This window comes from Eurosta solidaginis, chromosome 3 (genome assembly GCF_040869045.1).
Source record: "Eurosta solidaginis isolate ZX-2024a chromosome 3, ASM4086904v1, whole genome shotgun sequence".
NCBI classification, from domain to species: domain Eukaryota; kingdom Metazoa; phylum Arthropoda; class Insecta; order Diptera; family Tephritidae; genus Eurosta; species Eurosta solidaginis.
This window is the reverse complement of record NC_090321.1, coordinates 224,653,715-224,671,627: the sequence shown is the minus strand read 5'-3', so window position 1 is coordinate 224,671,627 and position 17,913 is coordinate 224,653,715. Positions and strand designations below refer to the sequence as shown.

The 17,913-nt window shown below is 35.0% G+C and overlaps 1 protein-coding gene across 1 annotated transcript; it reads right to left on the bottom strand.

The window, feature by feature from the left end:
• Positions 1-3,614: 3,614 nt before the first annotated feature.
• Act57B (Actin 57B) lies at positions 3,615-7,062 on the bottom strand. The gene is made up of 2 exons (XM_067775286.1): positions 6,906-7,062; positions 3,615-4,795 (listed from the first exon to the last, which is right to left on the bottom strand). Exons 1-2 carry the CDS (start codon positions 6,943-6,945, stop codon positions 3,705-3,707), a joined length of 1,131 nt encoding a protein of 376 aa, XP_067631387.1. The 5' UTR covers positions 6,946-7,062; the 3' UTR covers positions 3,615-3,704.
• Positions 7,063-17,913: the final 10,851 nt, after the last annotated feature.

Sequence of the window (17,913 nt, the reverse complement as noted above, 5' to 3'; positions counted from 1 at the left end):
ATAGCAAATCGATTCAGTAACAGCTTATATAAGTTTAAGCTTGAATTGTTTTCTATTTTCAACTAGTCTGTAACAAAGCATGTAGTTATCGACATGTAAGAATTGAAGTAGATTATGGTCAGCGCAAAGCAATTATCAAACACCAAAGGCATGTGAATTGTGTGAATCCAATTTCAAGGAGTTGTGTAGGCAACCCTCTCAAGTGGTTGCCAGCGCAATATATAGCTTCTCCAACCCAATTGTCAACCTCACCTACCCATGGCGAATGCTGTTTCATTGACAGCCAAAGCTCTGCCGACCCCAAGTTCGTCATGGAACTAGGGGGTGGGGAGGACGGTCAGAATAGTACCTTAATAGTGCTTTGTTACCGGAACGTACTGGATCTATATCCGGCAAAGGACCATCAAAGCCTTCGGGGAGTGTCTTTATCGTTAATGCAATAACAACAACAACAAAGCATGTACTTTTAGACTGAATGAAGTAAACAAGTAAATAAATTGTGCGCACATAGAAATTACTAGTAATTCAGATTGATATTATTGACTGGTTGACTTAGCACATTTTTTTTTGGAACAGTTGACGACTTAGCACATTTACACATCATTGCAAACAGCACGTAAAAATTAAAAATTAAAAAAATTTTTTGTTGTGATCGATGTATTTTGAATTCAGTTTTAAAACTGCATTAAAATACAGTTTTTCAAAAAAAGTGACTTAGCACATTTTCACATTAAGCTAACGATATTTAATTTTATTTTATTCCCCCACTCATTCCCTATTTCACCTCTTTCGTCTCCCTCCCTTTCTCACTCTTACTCCCACCATCACTCCTATGCCTACTCACACTCCAATTTTCCAAATAAATAACTAAATAACCTCGAACTTTTTGTTTGACAACTACATAAGATCGAGTATTGGTGTCCATAGGGCATCTAATGCCTGCCTTTGCTGAGCCTGTGGCACAGAAATATTTTATGAATTTGCTTATGAGATGACCCGATCAATGCTGAAATGGATATACACGGGATGCGCAGCTCCTTACGACCACATCTGGGATATACATATATGTATTAAAACGTACGCTATAAGAGCGGCGAACAGGTTTTGGTTTAACCAGGATGATGGTGAGATCTCATGTTTTCATAGGAAATAAACGTGACTCCTTTTCAAACTAAAAAAAATTTGAAGTGAGAGCATTTACGAGTGCCGACGGCGCGACGATGGTCGTATACCAAGCTATTTCTGCGGAAGCTATCCGGATGGCAAAGAGGAAGGGTCATCTAATCACTTTCTCGCCCGAGGTTTACAACAGCAGACAAGACTATTCAGATTACTCTATAATTCCGAGCCATAAATCAGCACATATATGATGAGCGACTTTTAGAGCCTGATTTTTTTTCGTCGAGAGGAAAACTAGCTTTTTTTGGGCCACAGCTACTCTCCGTTTGATCTTTAAGCTGATATTGTTTTCGCGGTTAATGTTGGTTGCCAGATAGACGAAGTCCTTCACAGATCCAAATTTATATGCGTCAGCAGCAACTTTAGTGCCACGGCGCAAACGTGCCGATTCTATCTTAGATGACAGAAAGTACTTCGCCTTATCCTCATTTACCGCAAGACCTACTTTTTTTTGCCAAATTACTCTCTGTGCCTGGAATGTCATAGTATATGACATGGCTCTCCAAAAATTAAATGTGATTGCACTTTCGTATGCGCAAAGAGAGCACAGGTGTGCTATTGAATGCAGACCCCTGGTAAAAACGATCTGTAGTAAATGCATTGGCGAAGGGTCAACAAGATTGTACTTTATTGTTATGGGATCTAAAACTCCAAACTCAGTTTGTTCATATTAACTTCAAAATTTATCTGTCGTACAAAAATAAGTTATTGTTAATTATACATGTTTTTATCGGAGATATAAACCTTAAAATTATCTTCAGAAAATGGCACTAAAACGTTCTATCAATGATACTAAGATTCCCCATTTTAAGATCTGAGTTGTTCGCTATACTTTTTTCATTCCACTAACCGGAGGAAAACTGCCCTATATGTAGTTGTAAGTGATAGTTTTTAAAGTGAAGAACCTTCAAAATGCTGGACCAAGGTTAGCAAAAATCTATTTTTGGTTTTGCATGCATGATCTATCATGCGTCCTTCACCCTGTCTTATGAAGGAACTTGAAAGTGTGATAGCGTATCTCTGTTATGAACAAGATTTTCTATGCTTTACGGATACTGCGCAATTGAGGAATAACTAAAGAAATATTTCACAAAATCCAAAAAAAAAAATATCAGAACTTTTGTTTCACAAAAATATAAACACCAAAACAAACACTTTAGAAAAGAACTTAAAAATAGAAGAAGATATATACACATTTCAAATAGAAATATGAGCATCCATTTACAATACATACAAACTTGTGAAATAACAAATTTCAAAAATAAACCAAAAAGATTATATTAAAAATATTTCGTTTTTCAAATCTTCGAGCAAACGAAACGCTTCAGGTATGAACGAGTATGTCTATGTGGTAAATGATCCATAAACAACTAGTAAGGTTAAATATAGTACAGTAATTATGTCATTTCCATTAAAAACTAAGAAATACCAGCAACCAATACATACAAAGCAGGAGCTTTTTTTATATTTCGGCCTCAACTCACACCTGCCGACCGCATTCGCTTTTCAAATTGCATTCCCATGTTTCAGAAATTTTTTGGCTTCCAAAAATAGTCAGGCGGGTAGATGATTTGTGAGTACATGTGTTAGTGTATTTGTGTAAGATTTCGAAAACAAATTTTCAGGCAGATGTTACGCAATCAACGTAGTGATTGTTTATTCGAACGATGAGTGAAAGCGTTTAAGAATGTATGGAGCTTTTATTTGGAAATATGATCAGCGCTTTTTTTTGGAATTTGCTTGGAAGTGAACTAAACATATCAAATGTTTGGATTCTTGCATAAGCTTTTAAAAGCTTTTTAAGCTTTTTTTGCGCAAGCTCTTTCGTGATCTTACCTCAACGCGCTTGTATACGATCCAACGTTGAATACCCCAAAATTACCCTCCCTTTGTTTTGCCATTACTTTGACATAAACAAAAAATTTAATCTAAAAAAGTCATTTTTTATTTATAAATAATTATAGTTTGTTTTAATTAAATTACATAAGAAATCATTATATTATTTTACATGTGGCAAAAATACCATTAAAAACAATAACGCGTTCATTATGCTTTCACATAAAACTTTAAACACAAATAAAATGCTTAATCGAAATGAAACATAAAAGTCTCGATAAATATTTAGTTAAATTACATAAATGAACATAAAACATAAAAACTAGTTCTCAATTATTTTTTTCTTTTTTTTTTAGTATTAATTCCTTTTCATCAGTCAGTATGAATCTTTGATCTGGAACCAGATATCTTCGTTGCTCGATCTTAGTTGATAAACATTTAAAAACAAATATACAAAAATACATTAAATTAAACGTATGGGCGGGCATCTCTGATGGCATGTGTTGTTGGCAGCCCATATGGCTTGATACTGCAGCTTCATCGTTATTAGCCAGAACAATAAAATTATGACCTCATCTTCAGCAACAGCACTAACCACATTAGCATGAACACATAGTACGAAAAGTGTACTATTACTACGGTGAGTACTAAATGATGATAATAGTAGTTGTTGTTGTTGTAGTAACTGCTTAGAAACACTTGCGGTGAACAATGCCAGGGCCGGATTCGTCGTATTCTTCTTTTGAGATCCACATCTGTTGGAAAGTGGAGAGGGAAGCCAAGATGGAACCACCGATCCATACGGAGTATTTACGTTCTGGTGGGGCAATGATCTTGATTTTGATGGTTGATGGAGCCAACGCAGTGATTTCCTTTTGCATACGATCAGCAATACCTGGGTACATGGTGGTACCACCGGACATAACAATGTTAGCGTACAAGTCCTTACGGATATCAACATCACACTTCATGATGGAGTTGTAGACAGTTTCGTGAATACCGCTAGATTCCATACCCAAGAATGAAGGTTGGAAGAGGGATTCTGGGCAACGGAAACGTTCATTACCAATGGTGATCACTTGACCATCGGGTAATTCATAGGATTTCTCCAATGAGGTGGATGCAGCAGCAGTAGCCATTTCTTGTTCAAAGTCCAAAGCAACATAGCACAATTTCTCCTTAATATCACGTACGATTTCACGCTCAGCAGTGGTGGTGAATGAGTAACCACGTTCAGTTAAGATCTTCATCAGATAGTCGGTCAAATCACGACCAGCCAAATCCAAACGGAGGATAGCATGAGGCAAAGCATAACCTTCATAGATTGGTACAGTGTGTGAGACACCATCACCAGAATCCAATACAATACCGGTGGTACGACCGGAAGCGTACAAGGAAAGTACAGCTTGGATGGCAACATACATAGCTGGTGAGTTGAAGGTTTCGAACATGATTTGGGTCATCTTCTCACGATTGGCCTTTGGATTCAATGGGGCTTCAGTCAACAAGACTGGGTGCTCCTCTGGGGCAACACGCAATTCATTGTAGAAAGTGTGATGCCAGATTTTTTCCATATCATCCCAGTTAGTGATGATACCGTGTTCAATGGGGTATTTCAAAGTCAAGATACCTCTTTTAGATTGTGCCTCATCACCGACATATGAATCCTTCTGTCCCATACCGACCATCACACCTTGATGACGTGGGCGACCTACAATTGAGGGGAAGACGGCACGGGGCGCATCATCACCGGCGAAACCAGCTTTGCACATGCCGGAGCCTGTAAATGAAACGGAAAGAGAAAACAATAGCGTGCGTTAATTCAGTTTATGTGAAAAAAAAGTCGACGTGCGATTGATTGTTAAGCATTTTTTGGTGCAGGGGTGACGTGGCGTAGATTTTTTCGGTGCAGTGAAAAGTGTGTTTTGCGAAATTTGGTAAATGGAAGATATCCGTTTGCGAAGCGAATTGCGCGCACTAACATAACGTAAAATTAAAAATCGCCCTACTTTTAACTTTTCCAAAAAAAAAATTTCATCTCTTAAAACTTTAGTTTTTCTTGAATGCCACCTATAGGATTATTTTCGCAAACCATATCTATGATTTTTATATGGAATTTACTTTGCTTTTCTTTTTGACTTTTCCATCTTCATGTTATGGTCAATATCGATATTTTTTTCCGAAATTTGGCGTTTCAGAAGTAAGGATTTTCGAAAATACTGTTCTTGGAAAATATGATTTTAGGAAAACTAAGTTCTTTAAAATACTGTCTTTTTTTTGTTTTTGGGCCCCCCTAACTTGAGATTCTAGTTTAAATATTTTCTGTTTTTCATAAGGCTATCAAGATAAAAACTAAAATTCGTTCCACCCTAAGTTTTTTGCAAAACTATTCCGTTATTTTTTAGGGAAATTTTTTGATTTTGAAAAGAAAAAATAACACACTCAAATTAATTCACATTTTTCAAACTAATTTTTTTTTGAAGAATTTGTTTTTTTTTCAAATAAAAGATTGCTTTCCGTTTTTTAATTATTCGTCAAAATTGATCAACTTGGCTAATTATTTTCAGCTTTTTGTTTTACTAAGAATGCATTAATATGTATTTACAAATTTTTATAAATTTCTTTTCAATACTTTTTTATTTCTTTCTCATTCTTGTGACCTCCACTTATTTTCCGAAGTATTTTTGTTTTCAGAGTATTACTCTCCTCAATCAAGCAAATATGCAAATTATTTTACAAAAACTGTTTTTTGGTAATTTTTCAAAATGAGAGAAATTTTGGAGAAAAATAATTAATTTTTGTTTTTCAATTTTATCAAAAATATGCGATTTTATTTTTTTTGTATATATCTTTTTTCGAAAATTATTTATTTTGATTTCAAAATTTTCGAATCTATTAATAAAGTTGTATTAATTACGTAATTGTAAATAAAAAATTTAAAATTTCAAGTTTTAGAGAAAAGAATTTTCATTTAATGCTATCAAATATTTCCGACTATTTTTCTTTTTATTTTTTCTATTTTGTTCAGAATTTAATTTTTTAAATCTCGCACCTTTTATAACCGGTATTCAAATTTTTATTAAATTTTTATGATTTTCGTAAATCTAATTTTAGATTTTTTTTCAACGTTTAATTGCTTCAAAATTATTTTTTTTTTCTAAAACTGTTTTCATTTTAAGATATGAAGAAATTAACTATGTGTGTTTAAAAAAAAATTATTTTGTTTGGAATTTTTTTTTTAATATTTTAACTCAACTATACATTTTTTTTTTTAGAATGTGTTTGGTTTGCAAAAGTTATAAAAAAAAATTTGATATTTCTTAAACTATCGTAATTTTTTTTTAATTTTAACTTTTTTTTTTAATTCTTTGTGTTTTCATCGTACCACATTAAATTTGGCGGCTTCTGCATAAATTTTCAAAAAATGTATTTTAAAACAATTTTATTATTTCCTTTTCGTACAAGCTTTTTTACTTTTAATTCTTTTTTTAAAAAAACTGTTGAAATATCTTTCAAATACTTTTGGCCTTGCAACCTTCCACATCAAATTTTACGGTATTGGGAAAACTCTTTATTATTCCAAATTCCTAGAAAATGAGGTCACTCCAAAAAAATAAAAATATTATGCAATGTTGACCATTGCCAACGCCCTATTTTCTAGCGAGTAGCTGCATTCTTTCTCATATCTAGATCATCCAAATTGGTCTCATCAATTTTTTTTATTCGCTATCAAAATCCCTTTTGATTTTAATTTTAGTTTTTTTTTTTTCAAATTTCACTTTTCACTACACTTCCAACCTCCTTCGTCACATCCTGCTGCAAACGCGTTAGTCCTTTCGAAAACTGCTATCCAAAATTTGCTTATTGTATGTTGTTGTTGTTTCACGCACCATTATCAACGACCAAAGCAGCAACCTCATCGTCACACATTTTGTCTGAGTTTTTGTGTTTTTAAAAGCACGAGCAAGAAGAAATAATCAAAGGAATATGGCAAATGTGTACGCCTTGGAACACAACTGACTGACTAAAGTGCCTTGGCTATGGCCAGCCGATTTTATACCAATCAACTAAAAACTATACATTTCATAGTTGATCATCTAAGAAATCCAAAAAATTCTTCGGCATACAAAAAATAAGCAAAAACAAAACCGAAGCGCAGCAAAGAAACACGTCACTAACACCCGCAAAGCTCCTACGGGTACGAAGATTTCGCCACCAACGCAAATTAAACAAATAACGTACAAGCATACACATACACATACTCACTTGTAAAGCAGCAACACCAATACCTGTGCAATTATAAAAAAATTCCTCTTCGTTGTGTTTACATGAATTTTCTACAAAACGAAGACGCCTAAAAATAGATTGATCGCCTTGCGCGCTCAACAACGTCATCGCCTCCGCTTTTGAGTCAATAACGACGTACGATTGTGCTCCTGCGCGATAAAGCACCCACTCGGCATACAAACACATACACACAATCATATATCAAATACTCTTAACAATCGGATAAATACTCCGGCGAATGATTATGATTGCTTTTTATTCGATCTCGTTTGTTTTTGTTGTTATGTAGCGATCGCTCACAAATTTTGCTCCCATTATTAGTTCGGCATCATTGAGTGCATACATACGCACACCCACATATACATATACACACATTCCATGCTATTTGTTTTGACTCCCCACTATAGGAGCTCCGAAAGCGCCGTATAAGGTAAGGCTAGCGCATCATCAATTGCTCTCCAGAGAGCGCCTTGTGCTGGGAGTTGTTGTCTACATGTGTATGTGTTAAAGTTTGTGGCAAATTCTTTTACAAATTTCTTCTCAATCGCCAGCGTAATTGTTTTTGCTTTTTCTAACAATTTTTATACTCAGTTTAGCATTCCATATATCAAAATCATCATTATCGAAAACAAATTTTATTGAGCCATGTCCGTCCGTCCGTCCGTCCGTCCGTCTGTCCGTTAACACGATAACTTGAGTAAAATTTGAGGTATCTTGATGAAATTTGGTATGTAGGTTCCTGGACACTCATCTCAGATCGCTATTTAAAATGAACGAAATCGGACTAAAACCACGCCCAATTTTCGATATTTAAAATTTCGAAAAACAGAAAAAGTGCGATAATTCATTACCAAAGACGGATATAGCGATGAAAATTGGTAGGTGGATTCACCTTATGACGTAAAATAGAAAATTAGTAAAATTTTGGACAATGGGCGTGGCACCGCCCACTTTTAAAAGAAGGTAATTTAAAAGTTTTGCGAGCTGTAATTTGGCAGCCGTTGAAGATATCATGATGAAATTTAGCAGGAACGTTACTCCTATTACTATATGTGAGCTAAATAAAAATTTGCAAAACCGGATGACGACCACGCCCACCTTTTTAAAAAAAAAATTTTATATGTCAAACTTTAACATAAAATTTAATATATTTACAGTATATAAGTGAATTATGTCAACATTCAACTCCAATAATGATATGGTGCAACAAAATACAAAAATAAAAAAAAAATTTCAAAATGGGAGTGGCTCCGCCCTTTTTCATTTAATTTGTCTAGAATACTTTTAATGCCATAAGTCGAACAAAAATTTACCAATACTCGTGAAATTTGGTAGAGGCATAGAGAGGTAACTGCTTTCTGTGAAAATGGGCGAATCATGTTGAAGCCACGCCCAGTTTTTATACACAGTCAACCGTCTTTCCTTCCGTTCTGCCGTTAACACGATAACCTTAGGAAAAATCGATATATCTTTACTAAACTTAGTTCACATACTTATCTGAACTCACTTTATCTTGGTATAGAAAATGACCGAAATCCGACTATGACCACGCCCACTTTTTCGATATCGAAAATTACGAAAAATTAAAAGAATGCCACAATTCTTTACTAAATATGGAAAAAGGGATGAAACATGGTAATTGGATTGGTTTATTGACGCAAAATTTAACTTTAGAAAAAACTTTGTAAAATGGATGTGACACTTACTATATTAACTAAAATAAAATGAAAAATTTCTGCAGGGCGAAATCAAAAGCCCTTGGAATCTTGGCAGGAATACTGTTCGTGGTATTGCATATATAAATAAATTAGCGGCCCCCGACAGATGATGTTCTGGGTCACCCTGGTCCACATTTTGGTCGATATCTCGAAAACGCCTTCACATGTACAACTAAGGGCCACTCCCTTTTACAACCCTCATTAATACTTTTAATTAGATACCCATATTATACAAACGCATTCTAGAGTCACCCCCGATCCACCTTTATGGCCTTATCTCGAAAGGCGTCCACCCATAGAAATAAGGCCCACTCCCTTTTAAAATACTCATTAACACCTTTCATTTGATACCCATGTCATACAAACACATTCCAGGGTTACCCTAGGTTAATTTTCCTACATGGTGATTTTCCCTTATTTTGCCTCCAAAGCTCTCAGCTGAGTATGTAATGTTCGGTTACACCCGAACTTAGCTTTCCTTACTCGTTTTGAAATAGTTTTATTTTGCGCATAAAAGTTTTTTTTCTCTTTTTGTGTGGATTCTGTGTGTGGAACATGCGGGGGCATATAGTGCAATTTATGACTCAGACGCTATCTCTTTTCTGCGCGTTCATAAGCGCTTTGCTTCACGGTTAGTTCGGTCGCTTTCTAAACAAAAATATTTTCAATGATCTATTTTCGAATATTTAAAATTTTCAAATAATGTTTAATAAAAATTTTATTTTGTGATGCTCTCATTTTGCATGCTTTCTCTCGCTCAGTTTTAGCTACCCTCACGCACTGTTGTGCTTTATTTTACAATTGTGTTGTATTTGCCGTATGCAGGAAATATTTTCATATTATGTATATGTATACATGTGTGCGTGTGTTTGTGTTAGGCGCTCAGCACCTTAATTTATGATGATGTTGCTTTGTTGTTGGCGCTGATTTTTTGTATGCTAAACACTGCTATTTTTGGTCATGACAGTGTTACCATCTATGCGCATTTTTTGAGTTTTAGTGTTGCCAATTTTGAATAATAGCTAGTTAACAATATTGTTGTTGTGTCTGTTAGCTTTCTTGTTTATTGATTTCCATCAACCTTTTTTATGTGATATTTTTTTATTCTGCTTAACCCACGATTTGCTGGTAGTGAATCGCAAATTTGTTTACACAGTCGCATGTTGTGGCATCGGCAAATTCTAAGGAGATTCATAATAAAATATTAAATTTTTCAAAAATCTAATTCAACTTTATTCTCAGAAAGAGATCCTTTTACAATAATTTAAGCGCAAACTTGAAAGGATACACGAAGCGTGCGCTCCGCTTCTATTTCAAATAATCTGGTCAAATATTTTATTTTTTTGTTTTTGTTTAAAAGTGTGTTGTTGCTGCCAATAATGGCAAAGCGAGAATACTCATCCCTCATCTCATTAGGCTTTGAAATTCATTCCACTATCAATCATTTTAAGATGACATTCTAAGGTGTAGTCTTGCCTACAATTAGGCGCATAAGCCGTGCTTTAGGCAATACCGCTTATAGCTTCAAAATAAACTTTTTTTAGTTGGCAATCGCTCGTGATTCTCATGCGCTTAATTTTCTGGAAATATGTTCAACAGATGCTTATGCATACAGCCCTAAATACATACATACAAACTATAAAAAAACTGCATACACCTAGTTTATAGAGCACGCACGCATTGTATACGGATAAACATACATACATATGCGCTATATTAATGTTTGTACATACATATATTTAGAGTACATATATTTTTGGATAACTAAGTGGGGCATGTTTACATACTTTTGGTTTATTTTAATTCTGTAATCGATAAAATGGAACATTGTAAATTTGTATATTGCCAGCAAAAATCGTATAAGGGATTGCAAGTTATAAATAAATACGGCAGCAACGATGCTTGTTAGCATGGCAAATTTACCGTATAATAAACCAGGAAAAGTTTTAAATAGATATTTTCAAAATTTCACATCAGCAATTATTTATATATTTAGACTTTTTGAACAAAGTCGAAAAATAACTTTTAGAAGTTGACTCTTACAATAAAAGTCAAAAATAATAGTTAACGGTTGACTTTTATTATAAAAATTAAAAATAAAAGTCGAATCTGTGTTTTTGACTTTTTCATAAACGATAACTCAGGAGCTGTCCCCACATAATATGTGTCTAATGCTACTTTGGACTAAGTAGGCGAATGAATGTTAAAGTCCTCTCTCGGCAAAAACAAAGATCATTCTCCACCAATCATTTATCGTACCGTACGGATGCAGAAGCATAGACAATGACAACATTAGGTGAGGAATCTCTGGAAGTATTCGATAGAATAGTTAGTGACAGCTAGTACCGTAGAAGATTTAATGATGAACTGTACAAGCTTAATGCAGAAATCAACATAGTCCATCGAATGAAAACACATCGAACACACTGGATGGGTCATGTTATGCTAATGAACGATGGTAATCAGGCCAAAAATATCTTCTAATCGGAACCCGCTTATGAAGCTACAAGTTAAAGTTTTAATAATTGATCGCGGATGCTGCGCTGGCTAGCCATGTTATGCGAATGAAAGATGACGCTCCGGCGAAGTACCGATTCGAGAGTTTTTTGGATTACTTTGGGACTGTTAATCTATAATAAGGCAGTTGTATTTTTAATAATGTTTTTCAGGTGTAACCGGCTTGCGGGAATTGCATTGGCTATAGCCACTGAAGGAAAACGGTTTATCTCTGCATTCGTTATTTAGTTTTCAACTGATTACTGAGAATGGCCAAACGTATATTATTTTACTAAAATGCATTCTAATGAAAAGGAGATAGCTTTTAGACCAATTTTTCCCTTTTTCAATACCTCCGTTTGGCAAATGTTCAGCTACTCTTAAATTCTTGTTTTATATTATATTTCATCGGCTTATCTGATTGCTCAGCTTTCTGAAATAATTCCATTTCGTTGCTACAGTCCTGAGAGGGCTGACTCTAAACAAAGTTTCCATAAATAAAGGGCAACCCAATAAAAGTAAATATGCATAAAATATAAAATTTTTCAGCTGCCTTCTTTCCTCAACACTATTTATCTCCTATTACAGTAGCAACAAAAGGTGTGAAACTAAACCATAATTCCTAATAATTTGTGGTCACTAATGGTCAATGATGGTCAATCAACCAAATTAGTTCAAATAATCACCGCTCTACAACAAAAATATGCAAAAGCCACTGAATGTTGAATTGTGTTGAATGTTAGTAGGCTTATTAGCCGCTTAGCCTTTCAATGAATTTTCACTTTGTATTTGCACTTTTCAATCGTTTCAGATGTGCCATTCACTTTACCCCTTTTGCCAATTTGTCGCCTAATCATGCCAATAATGAGTGGGTGATATTTCAATCGAATTTGAAATTTTCCCAGCTTTTGTTGTTGGTAATGTGAGGCTGCTACTGTTATTTAGCATTTACGTACTTTTGTGTTGAGGCTGTGATGGGGTTGATCCAAAAGAGTTACTTTTTCCAATTCAGAGTTTTTTTATACTCAGCTGAGCAGAGCTCACAGAGTATATTAACTTTGTTCGCATAACGGTAATCCGCAACGGCGTAAACTAATCGAGATAGATATAGACTTCTATATATCAAAATGATCTGGGTGAAAAAAGAAATTCATTTAGCCATGCCCGTCCTTCGGTCCGTCCGTTAACACGATAACTTGAGTAAATTTTGAGGTATCTTGATGAAATTTGGTATGTAGGTTCCTGAGCACTCATCTCAGATCGCTATTTAAAATGAACGATATCGGACTATAACCACGCCCACTTTTTCGATATCGAAAAACCGCAAAAGTGCGATAATGCATTACCAAAGACGGATAAAGCGATGAAACTTGGTAGGTGCGTTGACCTTATGACTCAAAATAGAGAATTAGAAAAGTTTTAAAGAAGGTAATTTAAAAGTTTTGCAAGCTGTAATTTGGCAGTCGTTGAAGATATCATGATGAAATTTGGTAGGCACGTTACTCGTATTACTATATATGTGCTAAATAAAAATGAGCGAAATCGGATGACGAACATGCCCACTTTTAAAAAAAATTTTTTTTTAAGTCAAATTTTAACAAAAAATTTAATATCTTTACAGTATAAAGTAAATTATGTCAACATTCGAATCCAGTAATGATATGGTGCAACAAAATACAAAGATAAAAGAAAATATCAAAATGGTCGTAACTCCGCCCTTTTTCATTTAATTCGTCTAGAATACTTTTAATGCCATAAATCGAACAAAAATTTACCAATCCATGTGAAATTTAGCAGGGACATAGATTCTATGACGATACCTATTTTCTGTGAAAATGGGCGGAATCGGTTGAAGCCACGCCCAGTTTTTATACACAATCGACCGTCTGTCCTTCCGCTCGGCTGTTAACACGATAACTTGAGCCAAAATCGATATATCTTTACAAAACTTATCTTGGTATAAAAAATGACCGAAATGCGTCTATGACCACGCCCACTTTTTCGATATTGAAAAATACGAAAAATGAAAAAAATGCCATAATTCTGTACCAAATATGAAAAAAGAGATGAAACATGGTAATTGGATTGGTTTATTGACACAAAATATAACTTTAGAAAAAAATTTGTAAAATGGGTGTGACACCTACCATATTAAGTAAAAAGATTATGAAAAAGTTATGCAGGACGAAATCAAAAGCCCTTGGAATCTTGGCACGAATACTGTTCGTGGCATGACATATATAAATAAATTAGCGGTACCCGACAGAAGATGTTCTGGGTCACCCTGGTCCACATTTTGGTCGATATCTCGAAAACGCCTTCACATATACAACTAAGGGCTACTCCCTTTTAAAACCCTCATTAATACTTTTAGTTTGATACCCATATCGTACAAACACATTCTAGAGTCACCCCTGGTCCACCCTTATTGCGATATCTCGAAAAGGCGTCCACCTATAGAACTATGGCCCACTCCCCCTCTTAAAATACTCTTTAATACCTTTCATTTGAAACCCATGTCATACAAACACATTCCAGCGTTACCCTAGGTTCATTTTGCTAAATGGCGATTTCCCTTATTTTGTCTGCAAAGCTCTCAGCTGAGTATGCAATGTTCGGTTACACCCGAACTTAGCCTTCCTTACTTGTTTTATTTATTTTGCTTGGGAGAATAGTTGACCGTTGCCTTTGAAAATATTTTAGTGATTTGTGAAACGGATTTAATTTCTATTGTTCTATATTGGACTGAATTGTTGAATATTGGTTGGGAAACTACTTTCAATTGAATTTTCGTTTATTTCAATTTGTTTGCGTTGTTAATTGCTTTATGTTGTTGTGGATATTTGAATGCGATCATTTGAAATTTTTGAAAATATTTGGATAGGCACGGGTCATTTGAAAAGGAAATCCAATAAATTTGTGCAATGAGATTTTGATGAATATAGTAAAGCTGGGGGGAAGTTGTTTTTGTTCGAAATAAATTTACCCCTTACTTAAGCAGGCACATTCCTCACTAGGGTAGGCACCTTGTCGGCGCTGTGCGTATTTAGCGAAATCCATATCGTCCGACTTTGTGGCTGAGCGGCTTGAAATCCGGTATCTATGCTTGTCCGTGTCATAGGAGGGCGGTGGGATGTCGGTGAACTCTCAACTCTACTTATTCAGGGTTTCATGCGGACCGAGCCTATTGAATGACTTGCAGCCAAGGGATATATTTGATGTATTTTAGCAGAGGCTTGCCAATACCGGGCTTCCTACGGCAGCAACTATTGCCTTATCACAAAAGGGTCCAATGGAGGGTGGTCATTTTTCTTCCTATTCAATACAATTTTAATAAAGTGCTATTGTAGTGGACGGTCGAAGTGATGTAGTCGGAAAATAGCTTTACAAGCAGAGAGTGAAGAGAGCGCTGAAGACGATGGCTAGGGTCTTAATAGGGATGGAATAGTGGAGTCGGTGGGCTCTGCTTGTGAGCTGTCTGTGAGTGTAACACTGCAGGATTGGATGGGAGGTCAAGTTTCTCATTCTACGAATGTGGGTTAGCAGTACATCCTCCTAATATAAAGCAGGTGAAAGATAATGGAACGGAATTAGGGAAATATCAGGGTGCATAGACAGTTTTTAGCTGCGCACCTGGAAGAGAAGTCTAAAGGAAAGCAATTGTAACACGTCAGGAGTAGGCAAGGTGGCAATGGATTTTGGCAGTCTTAAATCGAGAGAGCAAGAGATGGTTATAGGTGTAACAATAAACGGGTAGAAGGGGACAAACTGCCTAACAATAAAGGCCCTACTCGTTGCAGTCCTTTATAGTTTCTTGAGGTGTATGGCTATCATAATAGTATTGAAACGTAAATTTAGAACACCCTGTATGTGGAATCAGTGACCTAAAACCTCATTAGTTAAAGTACTAAAGAAAAACAGAATATAGTCAAAATATTCGTGTAAATCCGGAAAATAAATTATATTTCGTTTTCATATATGTTCCTTCATACGTATCACACCCTTCCTCCACATTCACACATTTTTCGTTGTTTCTTCTCAAAAATGAGTCAATCCTTATTTATAGATTTTCCTAAATTCCAATGAAAATCTCTGTTCTCACCGCCAATTAGCCACAATTGAATTGTTTAATCCCTGACACAGGCTAAACAAAATGTAAAGCTCGTTCACATGGATACATATTCACACATAAAAGAGTTTACACAATTGGTGATGAAGTGCAGCAAAATAAAGTACATAAATGGCAACTTAATAAAAATACCTTTGAAATCAAAAAATGAAGTGATGAAAACCGCGTTACTATAGCTAAATTGCCGAAATAGGCGAGGGTGCATACTACATACATTCATACAAATATCCCAACAAACATTTAGGTTAGAAAACGATTAGAAGACGAATCGAATTCTAATGTATTTCGCTAAGGTAGACGGTTAGAGGACGATTTGCGAAACTATCGCGAATTATAGCATTCTCGACAAAAAGGGGACTTCGTTCTCGATATCGAGAAAAGGGTTAGAATTCTAATCGATTTCTAACGTCAAATTCTAATGAGTTTCTAATGAGAATTTTCAAGTGATGCGAAATTAAATTCAATTATTTAAAATCAGAGAAATTTTCATTGTTTCATTCACCCTTATTGTCATTGTCGTCGTCGTCACTGAACGACGACGACTCACGACGACGTGTTAAATTCGGTATTGCCATCGTCGTTTTCGATAACTATTGACGACTGTCGACACATGTTTGTATTGGCTAAGCAAATTTGCTGTCGTCGCCGCCCTCACACGACGCCATTTGTATCGAAGCTGTTTTTACTGCCGACAGAAGGAAAATTTAAAGTAAAACATTTCTTTTTTAATTCACTAAATATATAAATATGTAATTTGCATTGTTTTTTTAGATAATCAAAATGAAAATAACGAGTGCGCAACAATTCGAGGTTCTTGCAGCTGGGATAGAAAAAGTCGGAGTTATTTCTGATTTTTTTCTATTAAGTCTAAGCTTCTCTTTATTATTTTCGTCACTAGAGCTCATAATAAAACGTTTTTGTAAAATCTTGAAATGAAATATTTAAACAAATCTCAAATCGCGAAAAAAGATACAGAAATAGTAAAAAAAATCGAACAGCTGATCCAGAAATGGCAGAGATGGTATATCTTCCTTTCGTTTTAACGATTAATTGTCGTCGTCGTCTCAACAAGCTTAGCCAATACCGACTTGGTGTCGAAGTGACGACGACGTCGATACGATGTGACGTCGACTGAAAAAAAACGACGACGTCAATGACAATAAGGGTGATTGTATCAAATAAGTTTATTTGGTTATAATCTTATGTATTAAGAATGAACATATTTCAAAGGCTTTTTCTATTATAATAAATTAAAAACGTACTTAAAGATTGAGCTCAGCGTTGGTTTGAGGTACGGATGAGGAAGCGTTTTCTTCATGCCATTCAAGTAGCCCTTCAATAGTCTGCTCGCTTTCCTTTTTTAACCTTTTTTGATTCATTTTCACTTACTAGTATTTATTATAATAAATAAAAAAACTTATTTCGCAACTTTTAATATTTCCACTATTTTTATTTTGTTTGTATGACACTAAGAATGAGTGATCATGTCGTGCAAATAATCGATAACTGTGACAATAATCATAAAATCGCATTTATAGTGTTATTCGAATCGTTTCACAGTCGAATTCTAACCTAGTTCTCTAACCTAGTTTTTGGTTTGAATTGCATTAGAGAACTACATTAGAATTCTAATGTAAAATTACAATATTTCTCTAACGTTAGAAACTGTGTTTGCTGGGATACCAACATATATATCCATACATTCATATAAATGATTAAAACAGAGAAGAGAATGATTTCCCAACATGCCAAACTGCATTGATGTTTTTCAGATTCACATCAACGAGTATACATTTTCCGGATTTTTTCTTCAAATATTTGCAGATCAGCCAGTGCTCAAATAGGGAGATTCGTTTCTTTTAATTGTTTGTAAACAAAAGGTGATGTAGAAATTTGCAGAAACTACTCGATTTGCTGAACACTACGAATTCATTCAGTCTATGTGAGGTCCTCATGGACCGGCCAGTTCAACCTACTCGATTTGCTGCAACACTTTCCTAGGGCCACGAATTTTGCTACTGTGACGATTTTGATAATTCCTCGATAATGCATGCACAAAAATAACTTTTAATCACTTCATAAAATATTAGCACAACTTCCAAGCTGAATGTAACTTCATGTTAGCTTTACAGTTGGCAGATCTCGTGAATTTTGAGAAACAACGTGATCGTGACAGTGATTTCTGACTTCCCAGTCAAAACGATTTTTATTCTTCACTGTGACTGAACACTGACAGAAACGCAATATGATATAGAATGCAGATCACAA